This window comes from Carassius carassius, chromosome 27 (assembly GCF_963082965.1).
Source record: "Carassius carassius chromosome 27, fCarCar2.1, whole genome shotgun sequence".
Classification (NCBI taxonomy): Eukaryota; Metazoa; Chordata; class Actinopteri; order Cypriniformes; family Cyprinidae; genus Carassius; species Carassius carassius.
Window position 1 is genome coordinate 14,623,545 of NC_081781.1, and position 27,775 is coordinate 14,651,319.

At 37.7% G+C, this 27,775-nt stretch overlaps 1 protein-coding gene across 8 annotated transcripts in view; it reads left to right on the forward strand.

The window, feature by feature from the left end:
- The first annotated feature begins 885 nt into the window (after positions 1-885).
- The window catches only part of epha7 (eph receptor A7), an 82,617-nt gene continuing 55,727 nt past the window's right edge, over positions 886-27,775 (forward strand). For all 8 annotated transcript variants that reach the window (XR_009424203.1, XM_059512892.1, XM_059512894.1 and 5 more), the window contains exons 1-4: positions 886-1,064; positions 2,453-2,517; positions 3,826-4,495; positions 19,523-19,678. Coding sequence is in view for 7 of the 8 variants with exons in the window: in XM_059512892.1 (XP_059368875.1) it covers positions 971-1,064; positions 2,453-2,517; positions 3,826-4,495; positions 19,523-19,678 (985 nt within the window). In the remaining variant the exon portion in view is untranslated. The remainder of the gene's footprint in view (positions 1,065-2,452; positions 2,518-3,825; positions 4,496-19,522; positions 19,679-27,775) is intronic.

Here is a 27,775-nt window from a genome sequence, read left to right on the forward strand (position 1 = left end):
TTTAACAACTAATTATTTAAAATCCTTAATAGTGAGTTTCTAGAGATACAAGCAAACATAAAAGCAAATAAAATGTTCTCAGGTACACAAACAGCTTACATTTTTATGTGAGATGTGAAGTCTCTGGAAAATTGAAAAAGTAAGAAAGAAAGAAAGAAAGAAAGAAAGAAAGAAAGAAAGAAAGAAAGAAAATTATTTCTGTTTGACAAAAAAAAAATATATTGATGTAACTCAAACGGTGTTGTTAGGTTAGTGACTAAACAAAGTCTCAACATCGCAAGTATGTGTTTTAAAAAGGGCTGCAGACAAGATAGGCACCATGACAAGGTTTGCTTAGGATTTATCTGCTGATGATGCAATGCTCTTCAATGACTTGGGAAAAATATAAACGTTTCCTTGGATGTCGTGACATGCTTGCCTGCCCTACCCAAGGTTCAAGTCTTATCTTGATAGAGTAGGCTTCCGTGCAAGTGGTGTTGCAGGGAAAGGCATCTCACCAGTTCTCAAAATTTTGTTATGATGGGCCTACTCACCGTTTTCACTTTTAGTTTAACCCATAGTGCTTTAAGTATTATCTTCCAGTACAGTATTTCGAGCAAGACATTAGAATACTATGTATTTTCCTTAATATTTAACGATTTTCTATATTTTCCAACAAAGTATTTCATCTTAAAGTTTGCGAATCCACTGTCGGTTTTAGACTAAAATTTAGGATCCGCCTTCGCTTCAAGATGATTCGTCCGCGTTTTCCACCGACAGCCTATCGCGCGCCAAATGTGGGTGTGCTTTCTGTCAGTCAATATGAGTGACACGCCGAACGCTCTAAGCCCCGCCTCTCAGCTGCCGATGCTATTTGAGTGAGAGACGGCTGTTTTATTCACCCAGAGCTGGTTGCCGGAGCGTCGTCAATGGGAAGGGAACGCCGCGTTGGAAAAAAGCGCACACTGTTTATCCAACTTTCAACTGCACCATGGTTTGCACCTCAGTTTCGTGTTTGTGGACTATATTTTGCCTTCATTTATGTTTTTATGTGAACACTGGAATAGCACAGAACACAAGAGAGGGTGAGTGCTAAAGTTTCCTTCATTGCATCCTGACAGCGTGAGCGCGAGAACGAGCAAATCAGTAGTTAAAGCAGATCGACATTCTGACAGACAAACAGACAGCCTTTTTTTTATGATCACATATAAAACAACGATATACGCCAGAACGTGTTTCATATCATGACTATGTATATCACTGACGCACAGACTTTCGCTAATCAGACTCGAAGACGGTTTACAACTGCACATCGCGACTAAACATCACAGACAATAATATCAGTTTTTCCTGATTATCACGTTCTCATTTTATCGGAAAACACTACGCGCTTTCTATTTACTGAAAAGAGACAAGAGCAACACCAAACTTGAAAAAGATCAGCTTGATGTGCCTTTGTTAACCAACCGGGCAGGAGGTATACAGTCAATTCTGCAACTTGACTGCAACATGTATCACGCTTATTATTTAAAAATACTCCTATGATCAGATTCAGATAGTAGTGTAAAGGATTTGTCCATGATATGAACCTCATGCAATAATTAAGCTATAGAAGTGCTTCTGTGTTACCAAGTTGTCGAGTAGCCTACAGATTTAGCATAAAGAGCAGTGTGTGTCTACCATACATGTCTGCACTGCAAATATGTATATCACACATCAACATCGACTATATTAGCAACATAAAGCCTTAGCCACCTTTCTGAAATATGAAATTAAACAATCATTAAATTCTGTATAAATAGATCAAGTTGATCTTATGGCTGTTTGCTGTAGTTCATTTAGAGGTTTACTGATTACTGAACATGTAATCAGTTTTTTTAATTTTTTTAAATTAAGGTTCTGATCTCAGCGAATGCCCCTTTCAGAAAATAGTTTTTTATTTACAATATTTAATATTATTATTTATTTTATTATTAACCAGCTCCCTTTAGTCATATGACCAGACAAAACAAACAAACAGACAGACAGACAGACAGACAGACAAACAAACAAATAACACTTTAAGGAAATGCATTTAAATAGCAAAACAGTGATTAATTTCGCACGCGATGAAGTCGTTCTCAACCTGCACTGCGCGCGCGTATCCGCGCAATATTCTCACGGTTCCAAACGAAGGAACTTGACCGATTTCTCGATCTACACCAAAAGCGAAAGCGTGCCCGTCGGTTTTATTGACTTTTATTGAATGAACAGGTGTCGCACAGGATTCAGAGGTGCGAGGTGCTTATTGTCATAAATCTCCACCGCTGTCTGCTGAAAATGGGTCAAACTCGCGCGCTCTTCCACATTCGGTTTGTATTTGCGCTCGCTCGCGATGTAAAATGCTTCTGGAATATGTGCGAGATGTGTGCCAAACATTAATCACAATTAAAGATGCATTATTGTAAGTGTGCGCTTTATGTGTCGTCGGCAGTGATCCTGCTGGATTCAAAGGCGCAGCAGACAGAGCTGGAATGGATATCGTCTCCTCCAAGCGGGGTAAGCTGGAAACTTAACTTCTACTTTACAGCAAACATTTATGATTTTCACCTCATCTGTAACGCGCTTACTGCTCGTAGTATTTTGAGTGCAACCTAAAATTATGAGGTGGCATAATGTGTTGTTCTTTTTTTTTCAGTGTCTCTACACCACATCACAATGTTTCTAAAACGCTAAACTATGGATAATTTGGTTTTACTTTATGCGAATGTGGTTTTGCTTCTTTTAAAAGTTGTTTGTCGATCCTAAGCTGGTTTTTATAATAGTTTAACGAAGGCGTAAAATGCAGTCTCATTTGTTTTAAAGTCATTCAACTAAGGCTAACAAAGTGATTTCTGCTGAACTCAACATTAACCTGTTACACCTTCCTGATTATAATGTTTTGTTGTTTTTAACAATTAATTAGAATACAAAATCATTCTGAAAAGTCATAACTAAAAAAAAGTAACAGCAGTTAAAAGTTTAGATTGGAGATTATATTGTAAATCGTGTGAGTTAAGCGCATTTAATCTTATTTTACTTTAAAAATGTTTTATCTTTGTAAAAACATATTTGGTTTTATACATTTAACTTGTCAGAATTTCTGTTAGTTCTGCTCACATTTATGAGTTTTAAACTTGCAGTCATTGAGGTCAAAGTATTGTGTGTTTGTATAAATTAAAAACTTTTTTAATGAGTTAAAAGAAATAATAACAGAAACCCAACTAACATTTGTCCAACATAAATGGAATTTAAGCCCATGTAAAAGTTGTTCAAAAGAAGCCCAGACAATTACTTTTGCCGGTTTAACCTAAAGCAGTCGGGTTGAGTCATAAAATAATGGTTTTTACTGAATTAAAAGCAGTTAATTTTGATGTCATCACATATTAGCACACTTTTTTCAGATTAACATTTTTATAATGGAGTTTATAAATGGAAACATTCTGACTGGTAGTGTACATTGTTACTATTGGGCAGGAGGTAATTTTTTTTAACGTGCTTATAAGTGTTTGTATTGATTTACAGATACCAACAATTATCAGAACTGCGCATATAATTGCAGATCGATACAAATAAATATTTTAGGCTAATACGCTCAACAATACAGAGATTTCAAATTCTCAATTTATGTAAAAGATTTTAAAAAATGAAGCACCTGGCTGCAGATGAATTCATGTACTGTAGATCTTCTTATAGCAATGAGTTGTGCATTTGTTCACACAGAGGCCAGTTTTAACATGCTGTTAGATTCTCCCTTGCGGTTAGTTCTCAGCATTTTAGTACAGCACAAGATATAATGATGATTAACTGTGTTTTACTTTTTCTCAGTGGGAAGAAATCAGCGGCTTGGATGAAAACTATACACCCATTCGCACATACCAGGTCTGCCAGGTCATGGAGCCAAATCAGAACAATTGGCTACGGACTAACTGGATTGAAAAGGGCGATGCCCAAAGGATTTTTGTGGAGCTGAAGTTTACCTTGAGGGATTGTAACAGCCTTCCTGGGGTGGTTGGCTCTTGCAAGGAGACGTTCAACTTGTACTACCAGGAAACCGACGTGGAGGTAGGCAGGAATATAAGGGAGAGTCAGTATGTGAAAATTGACACTATAGCCGCGGACGAGAGTTTCACTCAAGGTGACCTGGGGGAAAGAAAAATGAAGCTCAACACGGAAGTGCGTATAATCGGGCCCCTCTCCCGCCGAGGCTTCTACCTGGCCTTTCAGGATGTAGGTGCCTGCATCGCTTTGGTCTCCGTCAAAGTGTATTACAAGAAGTGTTGGTCGATTATTGAGAACCTGGCCACGTTCCCAGATACGGTGACGGGATCAGAGTTCTCGTCGCTGGTGGAAGTGGAGGGCACATGCGTCAGTGACGCTGAGGAGGAGGCTGACAACTCTCCCAAAATGCACTGCAGCGCTGAAGGAGAGTGGCTGGTACCCATTGGGAAATGTATATGCAAAGCTGGATTTCACCAGAAGGGAGATGCGTGTGAACGTGAGTACTTTATTTTCATTTGCACACATCTGTTGGCATGTATTAGAGCGCTGCTGATTAACCTTACACGAGACAGAAGAAAGGACAATGAAGCAATTAATAAGTTATTATTATGGGTAAGACTCGCTTATGTGTCCATTTACCTAGACAGCCTCGTTCCAATTGTTTGACTGAGTGCCCAAGCATTGAATTATCCCAAGGCGAGGTAATTCATCCGAATTACAGCAAAGCAATGCAATAACAAAACAAACCATGCTGAAAAATACAAAGCAGGCGACAAAGAATTAATAAAAGAAAAGCAGTGTAAAAAACATGCTTATTGGGCGGAGATAATAATGATGGATTAAATGTGGGGGCAAAAAATCCTTGGCATGATAATTGGAGGATCCCTGTTAGTCATTTGATTTGTGGATTCTTAATTTATAGCCTTATGCAGGTTGACACTGGAATTAAATGATAACTATAAGTCCAGCTCGCTCTCTTTCTTCTCCTCTCCTATTCTCTTTACATTTGGCGCTGAGCCAAACCAATCACTCAAAAATGACACTGCGTCCAGAGGAGGTTCAGCCCGTCACCCGGTCCCTCTCCGGACCTTTCAAGTGACCCCGACAGAAAGAAAACAAACAATGGAGGCCCAGGTTTTTTTAGAAAGTGTCCGAACCAGAAACGCAATTACAGTCACCTCTGATATACTCTGCAATTATAACTAAAACACTCCCGGTGCCATCGCTGTCACTAATGGTTCTAAGCGTTGTTTTTTTGGTAGTCACATGACACATGATTAGGGAGAGGACCTCTTGGTTTTGTGTGGATGAAGTGGCCGTCCACCCTTTTTTCTCCCAATCTGGGTCACCTCCACATCTATAGATGATCAAGTGTGCAGACCAGTAATGATTTAACAGATATCTCCGGAAGGTTTGGATAGCTTTTATGCGGTGCACATACACGTCTGCATCATTAAGTTATCATGTAAAGGGTGCTTCAGTACACTATTATGTTATCAAAAGCTAAAATGGGCAAGGCTGCTTCACGCTGAGAGGTTGTTCCGAAGCTGAAAGCCATTTCAAAAGGCAGAAAGGGAGCAAAGGAGAAAGTTGATGGTGCTTCTATGTAATATGGGCTATTTGGCACACATTAAGCATAATAAAATTATGCGTTTTATGTCTTTTTTTTTTTTAAATTCCACCCTTTTTTTAACCTTTTAAACATTCAAAAAATTTTACTCACTCAAAAAAAAAAAAGTGAAATTTACATGCAATGCTGAACTCTCAGAAAGTCTTGAATGCTTTTCCTTAGAATTAATCGCTGTTCACAAAGCCATCTTACATTCCTCAAAAACAATGTTGCGTGTTTCTCTCCAAACCGGCAACAAACAAACCCTGTTAGATTCCTGCTCCCTTCCATTGTCACTTTATGAGTTGTGTGTCACTCCTGGAATGAGTGGCTGTGATATTACCGCTGTAGTTAATCTAAATAAAATGAGCATGAGACTGCCGCATCAGCACTTCCTCTTAGCGATCCTCCCGATATTAAATTGCCTGTTCAGAGTTTCCCCCCGAGCACCAACCAGAGTGAAAAATACTGGTGTGTTTTCCCCGTCTGCCTGAAAAACAGTAATGCATTGCACGGTATCTGGGGCTGAATGCCTGTGAGTGACAGGGGTCTTTTCAATATGGAGAACTGATCTTTCCAAGAGGATACAGCTCATGTTGCAGCACTTGCTGTCTTTTTCTTTATCTTTTCTTTCTCTTCCTCCCCTCAGGGGCTCGGGCAAGGCACTGTGACCCTGATGCCTTCAAAAGCTCCTGTTTTTACACCACCTTTCCGTGTTCAGTTATAAAATCTGCACTATTTATATACGGATACGCACACAAACAGACGCTCATGCATACTGGATAAAGTCTAAAATGTCTTGCATTAAAAATTGAGTGGGGTAACCTAAGGAGGACCATGAAAATGTGTGTTTTGACCGTCTCATTCATCAGATGCCTGATGGAGGATTGTGTGTCTTTCATTTCTTCCTCCCTTTTCTCTCTTTCTCTTCCTTTAAGCGGGCATTTGCAGGACACACTCTTGCATCCGTTGGCACAGTATTTTAATTGTTTTCCTATGTAAACACAAGCTTAGTGGATGCTTTTGAATGTTGTGATGAGTCTTGAGCCGTGAGTGCCATGTGTTTGGGACGCCACTAACTTTTAAAATGTCAATCTCTCTTTTGTGAAGTCAACTCTCAAAGGGATAGTTTAACCAAAAGTTAACATTTTGTCATAAATTATTTTCTTTACTCCGTAGAACACAAAATAAGTTATTTTGAAAAATATACAATGAATGTCAGCTGGGTGCAATAAACCCCACTGACTTCTACTTTTATGTTTCACAGAAAAAAATAAAATCATACAGGTTTGGAACAACATAAAATTTCGGTCATCATTTACTCACCCTCATTTTGGATGAACTTTCCCATAACTTTTTCTTTCTCCGTCCATTGCTCTCATCAACTTTTTTTCAAGGCACTCCTGGCTTCACTCCTTCCTGCTTTTCAAGACAGTTACAAGAATCAGTGTTATGAGTATTGGGGGAAAAAAAGAAGCAATTTGAAGTGTTCAGCAGCATGCCAGTGTTTATTTGCATAGAGCTCAAGCAAAAATAGCATCTATTCATTTCCGAAGCTCTTTTCAACAGTGGCTACTCAGAGAAAATGGAGACACTAAGTCCTTTGGAAGCAGAAAAAGACTCCTTGTAGACAGACATTGATCTCTTTGTTTTCATTAAGCTTTTGTGAACAATAGTTGGAATGTATGTTGGTCAGTCACATCATGTCACGTTAATAACCGTATCTTGTCTAAAGAAATGCCTAATATTAAACGATAGTTGACCTGCTCTTCCAGTTTGTGTTATTTACAAGGCAAGCCTCTATTTATTATTCCACAAGCTAGCATTGACTAACATGCTAACAGGAGGAGGTACTGGCAATGGCAGGCGCTGACACCATCCATCTCCCAGATGTCAAATAGTTGGACAGAAGTTAGTCAAAGCCTGATGGATTGCCAGAACACAGAAGGAGGGCACTAGCTGTGGAGACAAGCTGCAGAAGAAGCCGGGTTAGAGGGACGCAAGAGCAAGGCCCAGGCTCAGTGAAATGCTTTGCATTTCAAATGATGCCACCAGGAGTTGGAGGCAGGCAGATTGTACAAACAATGACACACAAGTGATTGATATGGTGTGAAAGTTAAGTCTACAAATGGTCATCCGTTAGAGAACTGTAAGTGAGCTTAATTATTCAAACAGAGGCGAGGTCCTCGGGGAAGCCTGTTGGGTCTGAAGCTGTCAGGGTTAGAATCATCCGCTGATGGATAATGGCCTTCTCACCCAGCCAGGGTCTTGGAGAAGAGCGGCATGCACCCGGAGCACTGTTTGTTTTTCCCCCTTGGTTTTGTCAGATGGAAAGGTGGCTGTCAATGTGTTGTGTCGTCAGTCAGGCTTGTCAGTTGGCGGCAGTCCAATTATTGATGTGTTGTAGTGGCTTCATGTTCATAATCACATTTCCTGTTGCTTCATTGGATCAAAAAAGTTCTCAGGTAAAGTGATGAACAGTTAACAATCATTCATAATTAAAGCACTTGATTCTCACTAGAGTCTTCTAAAAACAATTATGAGGCTCCTGAATATGGAAAAAAATATTTTCACCAAAAAATGTAATAAAAAAATAAATAAAGATAATAATAAATAATTTTCTCTCTGAGGTGGCATTCACACCACTTAAAAGCTATTGGGTTCACTGACTGGACTGTGATTCATTTGATCTGTTTAATAATAGTTTAATGTCTAATTAATAGTTAATAAATATACTGTACTTATTAAAGACAGTTTTGCTGTAAACTGTTATATGATTGGTTTATTGGTTATTGTCTAGCATAGAGAATACAAGGTTGAATTGAATCAAGTGAGTTGAATACACAGCCTTTTGCAACTGTTCAAAACTAACTGATAGTCTAACAATTGTAAAGCATAAATTTGTAGCGTTTAATTTGCGTCCCTTTGGAGCTAGACCACAGCAGAAAATTGTGATTAAATATGAGCATGGATGACAGCACTTCTGAACAACCATCCATTTCAAGCAATTCTGTAATTTGTCAACAAAGCTATTTGGCTCCTAAATGATCCACAAGGCTACCTTGTCATTTTCTGGAGTCCAGGTTGTGATATTAGCACTAAGACTCCTCTTTCCTTCCTTCTCTCTGTCTTTTTCTCTGTAAAGGAGAAAAGTGTGCAGTTATGTAATAAGTTATTGATTTTGCTCTTAGGGAGAGATTGAGCTGCTGAGTCTCCTGCTCTGCCGCTCTCCCAGAGGAGAGTCACTTTGACAACAGACCCTCCCTGATGCTCACTGAGTGTTAAGGCCTTCAACCTGGTCACATATCACTTTCACCCGGTCGCCTCGGGCTAAAGCTGCTCTGAACACACACACACAAAAATACGCACGCGGCTGCTTTGTTGCTTTTAACACAGTGTCCGCTTGTCCAATTGCATCCATTAGTACGGATGAGCAGAGGGCAATTCGAAAAGAGAACTGTGTGTGCCAGCGTTTAGGCAGCTAAAGGGGGTAAGCTGCCCATAGTGTGTGTATGCATGCATAAAAGAGCGTTTGGTTGGGTGTGTTGAGCTAAAAAGACTAAGCCTATCAAAATCTGTGTGCGTGTAAGGGTTGATGGAGATGTCGGGACCTGTTAGTGCTGCTGGAGTTGCGAGCAGGGCGGTTGCTGGTAGGGAGTCTTTGTTCAGAGAGGAAAGAAGCCATTGAGGTGGCTCCTCAGGCAAGCCAAGGGTCAACTGCTCAGCTCATCCATCTTCCAGACTGGCAGTGACCTGTCAGTTCGGCTGCTCACGTTACTAAGCAGAGCAGGCAGGCCTGCATTGTGCAAGCTGCTCTGTTTGCAACCATGTGTAAATGAAGTTAATATTCACTGACCCCATGCCCAGCCCGTGAGCGACCCCGGTGACACCACAGAAGTCACAATGTTACCAGCGAAATGACAAAGATTCCTGGCTATTCACATCGGCTATTTATTTCGCATTGCTTCAGCGTTTTTGTTCTTGCTGTCAAAATATGTGCATTTGATGTAATGCCGCATTTCCCTGCTGAGTCAAAAAAAAAAAAAAAAAAAATACAATTATTCTCTGCTGAGTCACTTTCAGCTTTATTGTGTTGAGCTGAAGTTTTGCATTAAACATGACAGGAATTACGTGTTCAACGCTGTTGGACTGAGGAAGCTCATGTTTTGCAATTTCCCATGCAAAAGCAAAGCTAAGTTTGTGTACAGTATCTTAGAACAGGAAACATGGTTATTTGTTATTTGATGTTTTGTGATTATATACATAAGACTAAAAGTTACACGATCTTAAGGATAAGGATGTAAAAGATGTTGGGTGAATCGAATTTAATAGGCAAAACTTTGTATACAATGTTTAGAAGAAATGTTTTATACATATGTTACATATGTTAATACATATTATTATGTCAATAGATAAGAAAAACTATGTAAAACCATTTAAACTATTAAAATTATATATATATATATATATATATATATAAAAAATTATTTGTACTTATATAATAATTTATTTCAGGATATAATTTCAAATTAATTAACAAAAACACTCATGGAAAAGGATTAAACTGATGAGAATTTAAAAGAGAAACATGTTCGCATAAATTTCAGACGCCATCTTTATTTTTTGGCTTAACTGTCACAGAATCGAACACACAGGGTTGTGAGATATCAAAGGCAGTGAAGTATACATCTACGCTGCCTTCAAAAATCGGCCAGATGAAGGCATCTCAGCAGACAGGAACTGAAGCTAATTCGGATGTGCCTTGATGCTTTCCTACCTCGGAATGCGTGCTCCGAAGGCTGCATTTTTCAGTTTTCGGATGCAGCCACAGTGTACTTTTACGATCAAATCCTCTGAGATCAATGTTTAAACAAATAGCATGCTTATTGAAGCTTTCCAAATTCACATTCAAAATCGTTCCACACTCGCGGTGCTCTGCTGGGGCTGGGATGCTGTTTGTTAATGAGAAGCAGACTAAATTCTCTCCTGCTCATAAAATGATATTAAGGAGAAGAAATGTCACACACACAGAGCGCTGTCTCTTTGCCAAGTTATTACTGAATGTAACTCAAAGTGAACACATTGTGCCAAAGAAGAATCAATAATATTAGAAAGTAATGCTGTTCTTCTACTTTTGTGGGGACAGCTATGAGCGGCACAGTAATCAAGACTACATGAAACGATCATTTGTCTGAGGAGATGATTATTGGAAGATAGAAATGAGTGCCGCATGTAAGTTTTTCATGGATCACCAGCGGTGATGCTGGGACTTGATTGAGTGCTCTATCATTTAGTCTCTATAGGGATAGAGCGTGGGTGGCTTTGGGTGTGCGTGGATGTGCATTTGTTCAAATGGGTGTGCATCCGTGCAGGTTAAGACAGGTCATGGCTGTGTTTGGCTTCATAATGAGGGACCTCTGCCGGTTTGCCATTGTGCATTCACTTAGTCACCTCTGTCAAATCTGCAAAGTCATCCAGACTGTGTGTCTCGGAGTGTATGAGGGAAAACTTGCTGATGGTGGAGGTTTGATTTAGGTCTGATTAGCTATGGTCGTAGTGCTCTTAAGAAGATCTTTTGCTTTTTATCTTTAAAGACAAGACCAAACTTTGGGGTTGTTTACCACGGTGTCAGCTGTGCTTCACTTCGGCACTTCATGAACAAACAAAAAAAACTGTTGAAATAAAAAGACGATTAAGCAAAACAGGTTTAACAGAGATGAGCTAATTCAAGACATCAATTTGATTGCTGGAAGCAGAGTTCACACCAAGAACGGTAACTACAAAGATAACAATATTAGCGTCCACAACAGCGAACAGTATCCTCTGTTTATTCTAAGCACATGTGCATATGCCTCTTTAAATTCTCCAGTTCGTTATAGCAAGATGGATTCTGATTGGCTGTCAATGTTTGCATCATTCATCAGCTGGAAATAAAACTGTTCTGAACATGATTCCAATGATATTGTTTCTCTCAGCCTTTATCAGTATAGTTGTAGTGTGGACTATGCTATTCTTTAGTATTGAGAAAGATTTTTAAAACTATATCTTTATCATTACCTTTATAGTTATTGTCCTTGGTGTGAACGGGGCTTTATGCTATAAACTGATATGTTTACATTAGTGGTTGACCGATATGTGTTTTTTGACAACCGATGCCGATATGATATCTTGGAAACCAGGGAGGCTGATAGCCAATATAAAGCAGATAATAATTTTTTTTAATTATTATTATTCATATTTAAGAAATTTGAAATAATTTGACAATGGATTAAACAATAAATGTGTAAAAGAAACATACTTATACTTTAGATTACAGTAGTTTCACAAAAAAAATACAATTGTACAGTAATATAAAAAAGTAAACACTGTAACCAACAGGGCACTCAGTATTCTAGGAAGTTTGTGTGCATTGGGAATCATATTTTGCAAATAAAGCCAGGGTAACCCTCATTTTACATACAGCACACAGTGAAAATGACATGAATATAACAGTGGGCAAATGCATAAAGTCAGCATAATTTGAAATCACAAGTTTAAATTTTAAAGCATTCAATTCACATGGACTGACCATCATGCAGAGAACATCATGCTGAATAAAAATGCACACTTCACAAGATTTCACAGCTGGACTCGACTGAGTTGGCAAGGTTTGTGAAATTAAATGTTCATTAGTCATTCAAAGTTTTGTTTAAATTATATAAATGCATATTTGCTTAATGCTGACGTCAAACGAGAAAGTATTATAATGTTTGCCTTTCTATTACTGATAGGCCTAATATAAAAGCAATCGTTATAATACTTTCTGTATACATTAATTCTTTTGTTTAACTGTTCTATCTGATTATTAGACAGACTTCTATCTGTATTAGACAGAACTGTTAACGACGACGAACAAGAGAGAGAGTGTGAGCACTGTGTGTGCTCTGGCGAGGCAGTTCTCAGCACCATCAAAATAAAAGTCCCGCCTCGAACACGTAGACCAAGCAGAAAAATGTATTATACACATTTATTATTTGAAAAATGCCAAATATCGGCCGATATATCAGCCTTGGCAATATATCGGTCTACCACTAGTTTACATGTACTAATTTTTGTCAAAACTAAAATGTGCAATCCGAATTCAGATTCTTTGCAATCTGATTCACATTTTGTGAATTGTAGACCCGAAGTCTTATAATCATAGCTAATGATTTGTGGCATAGTTTGTTTAATGTTAAAATGTCTTTGTTTTCCATTTGCTAATCAGTGCAGTAAATCAGGCCGAATGACATAGAAGGGGACATGCGGTTGCCTCAGGATATGCTTCCATTTTCTATTTTGCAATCAGCCGCAAACAAGCAACCAGTATTTACACTTGGAGGGAAGCATTTCACCTGAGGCATTTTAAATTCTGGTGAAAGCCAAAATCTTTTTTTCCCTAAAAGGCCGCTTTGTTCTAAAAGCGCTTCTTTTCACTGTAAAAGTGACATTTCATGTTTGCTTCTTTTCCGCTATCACAGAACATACCATGCGCCAGGAAAGCCATCTGGGCAGATGCTATTGGGATGAGTTGAGCTGTTGTATTTAACTGAAATGGATCTGTCCTTTTTTTGGTCTGTTTAACAGCAATACCATTTTACAGATCCCTTCTTTCAGTATTTTGCCACAATTTTATGTCCATCCAGGCCGTATTTCGAGCATAATCACATTTATTTGCAGTCTGCCTCACATGAGAAATGAGGAACAAGTTGAAAGATCTTTTCTTGGCAGCAACAATGTCCACCTCCAGCCAACACAAATGTGACTGTCAAAGCATAATGCATTCAGCAGTAATTGCAGAGATATAACGTTCCTGCCCTACTCTGTTTAAACTATACATGTAAAAGAGAAGCATTTTGTTGTGCACAAAGATGCCATTGCATGTGTTGTAAAATGTATTTAGCTTAGCGGCATGCAAATTATTTTAACAGCTGCTTTTGTGAAGGTTTTTCCTCATTGCTTGTTTTTACCCTTTCACAATTAACTTTTTTTAAAATTAGTATTTCATTCACAGACCTAACCCAAAGCCCCCCCACCATTTTTTTATTATATATATTTTTTTTATATTTATTAAATGAGTGTTTAAGGCACTGATGTGGTTTTGGCACAATTCATGATGTTAACATTTTAACTATATCCAGGAGGACTCTGACAGGCTTTGATCTGTTCTTTCTTCACAAGTCTTTCTTGTTCCTTTTTGAGGGCTTCAGAGGGCATCCTGGTGTGTCCTTCAGCACAGTGTAAGAGAATGCTAATCTTCTCTTTGTTTCTGACGGAAAGCTACTTATCTCTCCTCCACACAGGTAGCTGCCATGAATGAGATTCTTGTCTGCATGTAAAAGAGCACACTCCTAATCCAACCTGTTCGCTCTCAGTAATGCGTGGGGCACTGTGCGAATAGCGCCGAATAAGATCCATCTTTTAACATTTTAATCTGACATTTTCACAACCCTCTAATCCAACTTTTCGGCTTTTTTCTGTAAATGTTACGACTCCCTGCCTCAGTCTAGCAGTTGTATGAGAAATGCAAAGGCTACAGGGCCAAAACCGGACCCCATCCTGATGTGTTGCTTTCTTGCTGCCTTTTGATTCTTCCCCTTTCCTTTGTACCCTCAGCCTATTTCCTGGAGTTGGGTAGATTTCTAGCCCTGTTAGGGGGAAAGATTAAAATGCTTGCCACACAAGGGCTGACAACATGGAAACAGGCTTCTGTGAACTTGAAAGGTTGTAGTTTCTCTCAGAGTGATTTCATCAGGGGTGGAAATAATAGTATCTATTGATAACTATTTATTGTCATAGCAATAACAGAGAAAAGTTTCACTATAATTGTCAGATGTCAGATCATTTCTATAACTTGCATAGATGCCCAGATGTCATCAGATAAGCTTTAGTTCTAAACATTTCCAAGTATTGTGATCACATACTAGCATGCTGCTTAATATATACTGCGGGAATGTTATTTGTGTGCTGTGCACAGTATGAGCAAGTTCTATATGAAATATGCAGATGACCTACTACATTTGCCAAAATGTTCAGTTTACAACAGAGCACGCTGCATGAGATACTGCATCCCACAATGCAATGAGCTTGACTTGACCTCCGTTACCAGTGTGATGGAATTTAATTAGTTGCTTTTAAAACGATCAAATGTCTAGACTTTTACCTATTTATTTCCAAGATGTTAGCAGGATGTCACTTATATACGATAATATATTGTTTACTAGGTCATGTGACAATAAGGTGACATACTACTTGGAAACATTTATAGTTAAACAATGTTCTAAAAACTTATTATGGAAATAATACTTTCTATCTAAATGCAAAACTAAACTGCACATTAATTGATTTAAATTAATTAATTGATATAAAGTATACTGTAACTCGAACACATGAAAAAACAACAAAGTGCACTTTTTAAACATGTAAGTGTGTGTTAAGAATCATAGTCCTGAAAGTGTATTCTCTTAAAATATATACTTATATTACTTTTACACCAAAACATATACTACAAGTGCATATTCAATACAATTATTTTTCAGTTCAAAGTGTGTACTATGCAGTATTCTGTAAACTACTACTGCAAACTACTAGCAAACTGCTGTTCCATTCTGAACATAGTCTGAGATCAGAAAATAATATACTAAGGTCTACAAAGGGCATTCCAGAGGTTTATAGGAAATTTCATTGAAAGAAAGCCAACAAGAGAAAACTACTGACAGCACAAGACCAAGAGAAAAACCAGCACTTGCTTTAGGAAAGCCTGTGATTAGGACATTTCCTCACCCTCCCTAGAGGGTGGACTGTTCGAGAATTTCGTAGTCAGAACAGTCGAAGTCAGCAGTCTTTGCAGTTCAGCTGGACATTGTCTTAAATTTTACCTCTGGGTTGCTATTACATCTCTCGACTAAGTCTTTAAAAATGAGGTGGGATTTATTGCTGCAATGGCCACAAAGGTGTGTTAAAGCTAATTTTGAGGAAATCAGAAGTCCTGTTACAAATGTCTAGACATGTTTTTTGTGTGACTAGCTTGTGCGGAATACATATTAGAGATTGAGATATTATAGAGACAAAGTCTTCCTTGCATTATCAGTGCCATGTAAGAACCGCTTTCCCCTTTAGCTGAACCAGAGGGCTTGACCAATGAAAGGTAAATCAGCGTCGCTGGCATTGACAGCCTGCTAAAGACTCTGGGAGGAATGTCAGGCTGTTTTAATCTCTTTCTCTGTTGTTCTGTTTAACCTCAACCTGTGTTTCTAAGGGGCCGACTAATTTCTTTGTGCAGTAAATGAGGTTGCTGTTGCCTGCTCTGCGTGCCCATGTCAACAAGCACATCCCATTAGCTCGCCTTCATGCATGTGGCAGCTCAAATAAAGCCTGTGCTCACCAAGTCCTTCAGCAAACTTTTTAAACCCATCTAAGGTAGTGTTTTTCCTTTCCGTTTCACAATTTAGCAGCCAAGCGGTTATGTTGGCAGGACATGTTTTCAATGCAGAGCTGAAATGGGCAGTTAAGTGGAGGATATCGTCTCAATGTCAGTTTCATAGATTGGTAAGCATGCTCCCAAGAGCCGCTGGCACATGTGATCATGTAGCGCTAATTCAGTCATGATTACATGCTAGCAGACATTATGCAGCGTGGCAGAAGGAGGCATAATTGGCCAAGCCTCATCTTTTTCTCCCAAAGAAATAAAGCTGTCAGGAAGGGGAAAACAAAGCTATCATTTATCTCTGCGGTGGCGGGTTAGTGCATTAGCACAATGGTAGTGTGGTTTTTTTTTTTTTACTAGTTCAACGCCAGTATTTGCGCATCTGTGTTGGGAGGGCAGGAATTTGGGCCCCAGAAATGGCCGTGTTTGTGCATGTCACTCATAGTAAAACCAGAGAGGTAGAGTGGAGACAGGTTCTCAGACGGGCCCCTGTGTCAGCGCTACATTTGATTTGAGGCCTAATTTGCTGGTTGGTTGCTTGTGTAAACAACTCAGGGATACTTGGGCTTCTCAGACGCCACGATAAACAAATCCTGATCACACGGATGTAAAAATAAACCGTCCCCACTTCAGAGACGTAAAAAACCAGTCGAGCCGGCAGGCGAGAGTCCTCCTGTTTTGGTGATTTGCGATGGCGCTAATCTTAGTGTGTTCACGAGAGAGCTGTTGAGTGCCCACAGCCAGGTCTTGAGCTCTCGGGCTCAGGCGGGATCTTTTCCCCATACAGATCGGCTCAGAGCTGAAAACTAAAACTAACAGACACACCAGCTTACCAGGAAAATGGTTTCTGTCTTTCCTGTCCTGTTTCTTTTTTTTCATCATCTTTTCATTCCTTCCCTTTCCCTTTCCATTTCCTGTTCCTTTCTTTTAACTGTCCTGTTTCTCTTCTTTTTTATCATTTTTCCTTTCATTCTTTCCCTTTCCCTTTTTCAATTCCTGTTTCCATTCCTTGCCTTTTCTCTGCTGTTCCTTCTCATTTCCCCCTTCCTCACCTCACCTTCCCTGTCCGTTTTCTTTTCTGTTTTGTTCTTTACTTACTTTTTTGTTCCTTCTCTTATTTATCTTCCTTTCCTTGTCTTTTCCCCTTACTTTTCTTGCTTCTTTTGCTTGTGTTTCATGTTCGTGTACCTGTCTTTTTCCTTTTTCCATTTTCCCATTTCCCTTTCCTCTTCCTGTCACTTCATTTTTATTTTCTTGTTCTTATTACTCTTCTTGTACTCCTGTCTGTCTTCCGTATCTTTCCATTTTCCTTTTTTCTTTATCTTGTTCATTTATATTTTTTTATTTCATTTTCTTGTTTCATGCTTTTTCTTAGTTGTCATCTTCTTCTCCTGTTTCTTTCTTACCTTTTATTTCCTTTGATACTACACATATATTGTTGAATATGTTTTTTTTAGGGAGGGTTGGTGTAATATTTTCATTTACACAATGAAAAATGATTCAATACAATTAAATGAACACTAAATGGAAAAATACCTCAATACCATTAAACCATAGCTATTTCACGGTACACTTTGCCAGCACCACCTCCTTACAACAAGAACTAGACTTGCTGCTTTCAATTACAAGTCCTCACTGGTTGAGAAAGATCTCAGATAAAATCACATCCCTTTCCTCCACTTCTCAGCCTCAGAAGGCTCTTGTTCTTTACGTTGCACAGCCACACCATGCCATGTTTCTGAGCTAAATACACAGTGACAGGGCTTTCATGTAGCTGAAATGGGGATTCCGTATCCCTCAGCCACCCCCCATCTCAACAAGGTGGTGTTTAAAATGAGGAAATCGGCCGACCTCCTGTGTGATCTCCATTTTAGTCTTGTCACGGAAAGCTGCAGGATTTTTCCTCCTCTTTTTGAAAGCCTTGAAACAATAATGCAACTACGGAGATCTAAAAACTAGGCTTGGAATTGATAATCAGTAGTGTTGTTTCCCTGGTAATAATCATTAAAATGCATAGCTGCTAACAAAGTAATATTTACCCAGGGGATGCGGGCGTGGTTGGGGTTTAAGAAAAATCATGTGGGCCCGATTCCCTTTTTAGGCTGAAGGGGGTTTTAAGCAAACAGCTGCTAAGTGTGGATTAGTGGCTCTCAGCAGTGCCGACCAAAAGGCCAAACCGAAAATAGCTTATTTCTCTTTGCTTACTGATGTGAACTAGAAAATACCTCAGCCTGTGGAATCACCCCTCTTGTTCTCTCTGCATTTTTTTCCTTTTCAGAAGGTACATTAACACCACCGTTTCTAGTGATGAATTCTAAAGTCATGAACAACTGAGTAGAAGGGGAAAATCATTTTATTTGGTATTTAATGTTGTCTAATTATAATGCAAATAGTAATAATATATGATTATGGTGCTTCATTGACAATTCAGCCCATATGGGCATATGAAATAAAGAGTGGGAGTAAATGACTCATTGTCATTGGAACCTGTGAGGGTGATTCTTGTGTATAGCCTAAAGCGATCTGGCCCTAATTTCTGCTTTGTCTCTGATCCCTGGCTGCCTGTGGGATGTCCTTTTTTCCCCTCATAAAAGGTGAAATACTGAAATAATCCATTTAAGGTTCCTATTTTCCACAGTACCCTTGCCTCTAGGACATTTCTGACTGCTAGAGGTTGTGTAAAGGCAAGCATGTTAGTGCTTTTGGAGTGATTAGGAATATAAGGCCCCTGGTTGATGCAACATATTTGACTCAGTGTGTGTTGTAATGACCCAGCAGAAAATGTTAGTGCTCAGAGTTTGATCTTTTCATATTTCTTAATGATTATTATTATTATTAATCTTTTTTTTATGTATCGACTTGTCTTAAAACATCTTAGGAGGAAAAAAATTCCTGCCATTTTAGTATTATTTACATATTATATATTTATTAATGTTTTGAATTAACTTTTTTATATATATAGTTAGTTTCTATTTTAATTCACATTATGTTTGAGTACTTTATATATATCGTTAATTTATTTTTATTTCAATATAGTTTTAGTAATTTTAGTACTTTTTATTTGCAAAGGCAACATTTTTAACTTTTAATTTAATTTAATTGTATTTATTATATTAATAATAACTACCAATACTATGTTTTCTTAATTTTAGTTTTAGTTAACTATAACAACATTGACAGTAAATGAAAAATTCATATGGTTTGCATATCTTTGATCATTTGCTCCTGGGAGAATTGAATAAGAATAATTTGAGTTAATGTTAAGATCTCAGATTTTTGATTGCGAATGAAAACCCTGGAAGAGATACATTGACCATGATCTGAGAATCTGAGAAGAAACAATTAATATATTAAAGAGACATTTCATTCTTTCTTATGAGAGTGCTTAAGGCGCAGTCTGATCCAAACACTAGATGATACTGTATGTGAACACATGCTAATTCTCTCTCTTTCTCTCCATCACCATGCAGCCTGTGGTCGTGGATTCTACAAGTCTTCATCTCAGGATCTTCAGTGTTCCCGTTGTCCAGCACACAGTTATAATGACAGAGAGGGCTCATGGAGATGTGACTGTGAGGACGGCTACTACAGAGCCCTCTCTGACCCCCCATCTGTCGCCTGCACTAGTGAGTGAGCCGTTTGTCTATCTTTGGTCTTCCTTATTTCCTTCCCTTCTATATATTTATGTGCACAAATTGACATACCTCATTCCTAGTTCCAAGAAATTGCCTGTTTCCTGTCAGATGAGATTTTAACTACCAGAAGCGACAGGCACCTCTGTATTTTTAGGGGCACTGTGGCAGTCCTGGCTCACTTGGTTCCCAAGGCAAAATAAGGAGAGTGAAAAAAAAAAAAGAACAACAACAACAAAAAAGTTTTAACTACTTAGTAGTTCTTACTTAATTTAAGTATGAGACATGATAGTCCAGTCTTCAATGCATGATAAATAGCATGATTTTTATTTTATTTTATATATAATAATTAAATCAACTTAACTCAAAAATCTGAGTGGGCAGGTGTTTGGATTCAGTTTGAATGGGCATAACGATTCCAGTAATTACAGTTGGAACAAACAGAAGTCTCAGCAGCTCTTTCCTGTCCTTCCCTCCCTCTAATAACCACCTGTCCTCTTCTTTCCTCTCCTTGGCCATCTCTCTTTTTGAATAACATGTCTATTCTACAGCCATTGATGACTTATTTACACAGGCCAGACAAGGGTGAAAAGAGGCGGGGTTGAAGTTCAGGGTTAGTCGGTCTACATGGAAATTGCATTAAACGCATTAAAGCAAGGATTAGGGCTGAAATTGAAATTCTATCTATCTATCTATCTATCTATCTATCTATCTATCTATCTGTCTGTCTATCTGTCTGTCTGTCTGTCTGTCTGTCTGTCTGTCTGTCTGTCTGTCTGTCTGTCTGTCTGTCTGTCTATCTGTCTGTCTGTCTGTCTGTCTGTCTGTCTGTCTATCGTTGCATCCTTAGTCCCTTTTGTTTTTTAATTATTGCACAAAGGCATATTAAGATGATTTTGAATGAGAGATTTTGAATGCTGTTGTGGATCAGGGCAGATGTGCAGCCTATTCTATGATGACACACGCCATGCATTAATCATTCAACTACGCTTTACCTCTACAGTATTTTTCCAGTATGTATCCATCCTCATTTCTTCTTTCTTAAAGTAGCCCCCCCCCCCATTTGTCTCACTGCTGCTTTCCAAAAGAGATGATCACACTAAAACACGCTAGTCTAATTGTTGCCCATTGCCCCCCAATCAGAGAACAGAGAAAACACAGGCCTCGAATTCACCACACAATTACTCTAGTCTCCACTGCCTTCCTCTTTCTCTCTCCCTCCAAGTACACTTCAGATTTGTTACTCCCCTGACCACAGTCTGGCTGTTGTTACTCTGTCTGGGCATGAAAACATTGACGTTATTGTAAAATGCACACAGAACACAGGGATTAAGAGTCATGTAGTTTCTCACAATCACTTTTTTAGAGGTAAAAGGGTGAAAAGAAATGAACTATATATGTGTAGCACACTGAAGTCAGGAACTGTTGCAATTTTAAGTTAGGTACAGGTAGGACATTTTCAGATGTGAGTCCCCTAATGGGGGGTGCAGGTTTACAGGTTAATGGTGAAGTCATATGAGTTGTACAATGTGGAAATGCAGTTATAATGATGACACAGGCCCTTAAAGATGATGCATATGTAAGTATACATTATATTATATGTGATATGATATATATATATATATATATAAAAATTTTAACATAGTATAAAATTACAAAATACAAATATATACTTTTTTTTTTTTAAAGGAAATCAACACTTTGTATTCAAAAAGAACACAATTGTTTTTTTAACACTATGTCAGAATGATTTTGTAACACTGAAGACTGGAGTAATGGCTGCTGAAAATTCAGCATTCACATCACAGGAATAAATAAAAAATTTAAATATATTAAAATAGTTTTTTTTTTTTTTTTAATAATATTTCTTACTTATTTTAGTATTTTTGATCAAACAAATGTAGCAACATTAAAAAATCTTACCAAACTTTTGGACGGTAGTGTAGAAAATGATGTAGGCCACACCATGCATTGTTAAATCACAAATATATAACGTTAAAGAAGAAATCCAGATGCACAAAGAATTAAGGGAGGATTCTAAATCACAAGTGAGTCATAAAGGATTTGGCAAGAGTTTGGGATAATAAGGATGTGACAGGAGGGAAAAAATGCAAATCAAGGGGGTAAAACAAAAAACTTTTAACAAACATAAATCGCATCTCTTTTGAAGTGTTGTGCATACGAAATACTCTCCTCACCAGACTTGTCTTAATTATCTCGGGATTAAGTTATTGTGACCATCTGAATTGTCTGGGATGAAGATTTCTTTTTTGGGGATTTAAAGCCGAATGGAACTGAATGGTAATTGGGGGTGAATTTACATTCGCTGAATAAACACCCTGATGGACAGCTTTTTAAATGAGCGAGGTGTAAACCTACCGAATCTTAAGCTCTGTCAATACGCACTCAGCTCCTCAGAACACGGATTAAGAGCGGCCTTAATGAAATTCAGATTTCCAGAGTGAAAGGAATTAATATTCACTTGAAGAAGGGTCTGTCATTGTTGAAAGGAAGAAAAAAACAGCACAAAGTTTTTCAGAAATATTCACTTATTTGAGATTTTTTTTCTACAGTAGAAAATAATCCCAATGGCTTGGCATAAATTCACCCGGTTTACCACAACCTGTGAGGCGTCAAGATAAATAGGCGATACTTAGGTGAGCCTGCTGCGTATGAGAGAAGTTTTTAATTTATTTATTTTTTTTAGATAGAACGAAAGAAGGGAGTTCTTGACAGCTCTCAGAGATGACATCAATCACTCGACAGCTGCGCATGGTGTCGACACTAGCGAAGGTCTGGAAGGGGCGGTAGGAGGGTGGGACTATGTGACAGAGAGAAAAAGAGGCATTAAACAAGTGAGAGAGATAGTAAGAGAAAGTGAGAGCGCATAACCTACATACTCTCTTTTCAGCTCTCTTCAAGCCCTGGAATCGTCACCTCCATTCGTTGACGTGTCCCTGAGGGCGAGACTTTTCTTTTTCCGACAGTTGCTAAGGGACAGGAGTACAGTAATAAAACCAGCCTCTCTCGACCATCTCTCTCCGGCTCCATCCCTCAATCTAGCCATGGTGCTTGGTACAAGTAAGGCCAAAGTTCAGGTACAATGTTTGTAGATTAAGGATTAGTGGCTGGACTGTTTAAACCCGGTTCAGAAGTAGCGGCCCTCTGGGACCCTCATTAGTGTGGTGAGTCTTAAAGGGATAGACACTCAAGAAATGAAATATCTCATTTACTCGTCCTTATGGTATTCCAAACTCGTATGACTTTCTTTCTTCTGTGGCAAAAAATCACTATAAATGCAACCCGTATAGACACTACCTTACCTAAATTTTGTGTTCAGTTTAGTTTTTTCTCTTCAGAAAAGATACTTTAAATTAATCAAAAGTGATAGTAAAGACTTTTTCATCGTTACAAAATAAATGCTGTTCTTTTGAACAATCTATTCATCAAAGGATCCCAAAAGAGTATAATGATTTCCACAAAAAATATTAAGCAGAATATTTATTTTTATTTTTTTTATTGATAATAAGAAGAAATATTCCTTGGGCAGTAAATTTCTGACGTATCATGTGACACTGAAGACTTTAATGACTGCTGAAAATTCAATTTTTTCCATTCCAAGGAATAAATAGGAAAATACATTTCACAATATATTCAAACAAAATAATTATTTTAAATTGTAATGATATTTCTCAATATTGCTGTTTTTACTCAAATAAATAAGCGACTTCATTAAACACATTACAATATTTTTTGAACGGAAGATTATATACTATGTTTTTCGCTTTTGTGTAACAAGCAGACCAGAATTTAAGTCATTATTCACTCCAATATTGACTGCAAAATATATATATATATAGTGAACTAAAATGTCATTACCTTTCATTAAATTGAAAATAGGATATTTGTTTTAGATATGTTCCACAGGAAAAAAAAAATGACGGTGAGGGTGAGTAAATGACAAGATTTTTGGTTGAATTATGCTTTACTAGGAGGAGTAGCACTAAGACAGCCAAGAGCTGCTCAATGTGCAGATAACAACTGGATTCCTGAGTTAAGCTCCAGTGCTGCTAGGCCTGAGACTTCAGGCTTCACACACACACACACACACACACACACACACACACACACACACACACACACACACACACACACACACACACACACACACACACACACACACACACACACACACACACACACAAGGATCAGCAGGTTGACCTAATTAACATTCTCTCACAGGAAAACAGCAAGGGTAAGAATCGTAACCACGTTTTCCCAAATTTAAAGATTATTTTATTATCTTTTTTTTGGCATTCGTTATTTCACTTTTTGGATTGGAAGGATATTTAGCTTCTTTACATTTAAAAAAAAAACACTGTTAAATAATAATTCAGATGGCACAGCCCTTTACATGAACAACTGTACAGAAAACACAGGAAAAAATAGAAGAGGAGTTAGCAGTTTTATGTGTAATCTTCATCAGACACTCCATGAACTGACTGTGGGCGGTTTGCAGCTATACAATCTATAAAGTGTGGGTTAAAATTATTTTAAAAGAAGGTTCAAGGGGAAAGCAAAAATAAAGAGTGTGAAAGAGTGCACACAGGCTTTAAGCAAGCTTCATACCCATTAAAAGAATAGTTTGGTTTGTGGTGTAGAAAATCAAGCTGTCTGTGGCAGATATTTGTCCCAGTTTCCCCCAGACTTTCTCCAGCGTCCCTGCAGAATCAGTCTCAAAGCAGACTGCAGAGGAGATGACAGATTACATATATAGAAACACATATGCACTCTTGTGTGAAAGAGCAAATGAGAACTGTAAACTCGGAGGGCATTTTGTTGTTAACCAGCAGACAATGACGCTCTCAACAGTGAATGAAAAAAAAAGAACGACTGCAGGACTCTCCAGACACCAGATGTACACTCGACAGGAAATCTTGTTTTAGCCATTTTCATTCTATACTCATTGTTTTCATCCCGTACTTAAAAAAAAAAGAAAACAAGGAAAATAAGAAAATATTTTCATAAATTCCTAATGTTCAATTGTGATTCCATATATACAAAGAGATAAATACTATTTTAATTATAATAATAAAAAAGTACATTATATGTTTGCCATATGCAAATAAAAATCATGTTGTTCCAAAGCTGTAAGACCTTTGTGCATCTATGGAACACAAAATTAAGATTATTTCCATGTGACATCAGTGGTTCAATCTTGCATCATGGTATTGTTGTGAACATGCTTCAATTGACACTGAAGAGAAGAAATTGTTGAATAAAGTTGTTATTTTTGTTTTCTTTGTGCACAAAAGTATTCTCATAGCTTCATAAATTTAGGGTTGAACTATTGATGTCATATGGACTATTTTAACGATGTCTTTTCTACTTTTCTGGGCCTTGAATGTGGCAGTTACATTGCTGTCTATGCAGTTTCAGAAAGCCCTGAGATGTTTTTATCAAAAATATCTTAATTTTTGTTTTGAGGATGAACAACAGTCTTACAGGTTTGGAACAACATGTAGGTGAGTAATTAATGACAGAATTTAAATTTTTGGGTAAACTATCCCTTTAAATATTTGCTTGGATCATTTGTGGGTGAACTATTGATTAGATATGTCTAAAACTTTAATTTGTTCTACATATAGATCATGCATGGTGCCTTGTAAGCCATCTGAAACCACTGTACCTTAATGCAAAAACATTAAGTGATTGACGGACTGGGCAGTTTCGTACAAAGCATCAAATCATGAAATTTTAACAACATCATGGATTGTTATTAGATTACAGTGCTTTTATTTAACATTTTGTGAGAATTAAATCAATAGGACTTTTCCAGTAGTGATTCATCTCAGTGCTACCTTGTCGCTTGAATAGATATGCTCAATCACAGCTTGACTTGAGTCCCTTCCTGTCTCAGCAGTCCATTTAAAGATAAACAATCCCTTGATCTCTGCAACTCAAGAGCGGAATGAGGAGGCCCTGCCTAATGGAGCCATTAGTGTTATTATTATTATTCTTATAGGTAACCATAGAAATAGAATGTTAAGTCTCAGGAGGATGAGTGTATGTGTGTGTGTGTGTTGCAGCTCTCCCCAAGGGAAATGGAGTAGGAGGGACATCATTAGCATCAGTAGTTGAAGTTGTGCTTGGAGCTTGAGAGATAGATACAGAGAAGGGAGAGATGGAGAGATGGACCACATCTCTTCACCTGCCACAGGTGGCCCTTTCATCTCCTCTGTTTACTCGTTCCCCTCCTACTTTGATGAATATGGATGGATGTGTGTGCCATTAGCTTTAATGAGGAGCAAATTTTAAGTGTCATATTAACCATTCGCACAATTCTAATGCTTGCTCTTTCCCCTCATTCATATGCATTGAGTGTTTTGTTAGTAAATGTCCCCAGTTTTCCAGAAGGTGGAACTGGCGACGTGACCTCGACATCACTTAGGTAAATATGCTAACTTAATTTCAGAATGCCCAAAGTACACTACACAATAAAGACAGTATATGCTAAATATACCGGTTCCATATCATTTATCACTTCATATTAGAGATACAGGTCCAGCGCAGGGTCAGTGCAAACCGTCTTTTGGCGCTAAAATAGAACTGTCAGGATGAATAAGCGCTGAAAAGGTGTGGAGACCTGATCTTATCAAATATGCATTTGTAGGAGTTTCCCTTTCAGACGCAAAAGTTATGGTAGGAGAGTTTTAAATTAAATCACACAATGCTATTTACTAAATATTTGTGCTTGTCAAATTACTCGTATTTGCACCATTATTTAACGTCCCAAAAAAGCATGTCTTAAAATATTTTGCACTTTAAATGGCTGCAATTATTGTTGAGGAGTTTTTCCACATGTATTAATTTATTTTGGAAAGAACACATTATTCGAACATATCATTTGCCAATCAATGTTATTTTTAATTTGCTTCAGGAAATAAAAGACTACTTGGAACCCTCAACTAGGAGTCATGCAATTACAGGTCTATCAAAACTTATTGCAATACTTCATATTTTGGGCTCCATTTCTTGTCAACGTACTCTGGCTTCTTTATTTCTTTATTCTTTATTTGCGACTACGCTAATTATGCTTGGTATATTGCGCTGGTCGATAGATGTTGCATCTGTGTTCTTTAATTTGCGCAGTTGTTAGTAAATCAATAGCAGAAATGTCCACACCCATCAGCACTGTTTTGGGAATTGGACTGGCCCTTGCTATTTAATTGACCTGTATCGGATGATATTTGATACTCAGTTACACTACTGTTACATTTAGATTACTTTTGCCATCCTCTAACACTTACTTAAAATTCATCTTTAAACTGTTTGTAATATAATTACATTCATAAAAATCATTATTAAAATAATTAAACTGTACAGTTCAATGTAAGCTTAAAAAAATAATCAGTCTTAAAAAAGCAAATCTGAAAATATCATTTTCGCACTGTTCATTATATTTTATATACAAGTTATTTTTATTTATTGTATATATTAATATATTATTAATTTGGATTTTAACAATGTCCATTTATGGATTATCCTCCAAGACATTTAAATATTATAACAAAAGCAGAGATTTTAACAGTATAGGTGTAATGTTCCCCAAAGCTTGCAAATAGCATTTGAAATCAAATTATATTATTATTATTATTATTATTATTATTTTTTTTTTTTTTTTGTGAACATCTGTTGTTATAAATAATCTGTAAACTACAAAAAGACAAAGAAATATAAAAACCATCTGCAGATTTGAATTCCTATGAGAGACGTTATTGGTGGATATTTTCACCTCTTGCTAACATTTCTTATTTTTTAAATGCTCACCAGTTGCTCTGTTGTCAATCTCACTTGTGAGCTCAGCTCCATTAGAGAACAGATTGAAAACACCTATTCAGCTCCACACCAGTGGACAGGTACAGGTCACTATTTCACTTTGAGGTACAAAAATCTAACCTCTCTAAAAAGGGAAAATCATGATGCAAGACCATCACAGACACGTTCTAATAAAAGAGATATTGAACAGACAGCAGTGCCATTATAAAAACATTAGGGTGATAAAAGCAAAGGCTTGGTGGTAGGATAAAA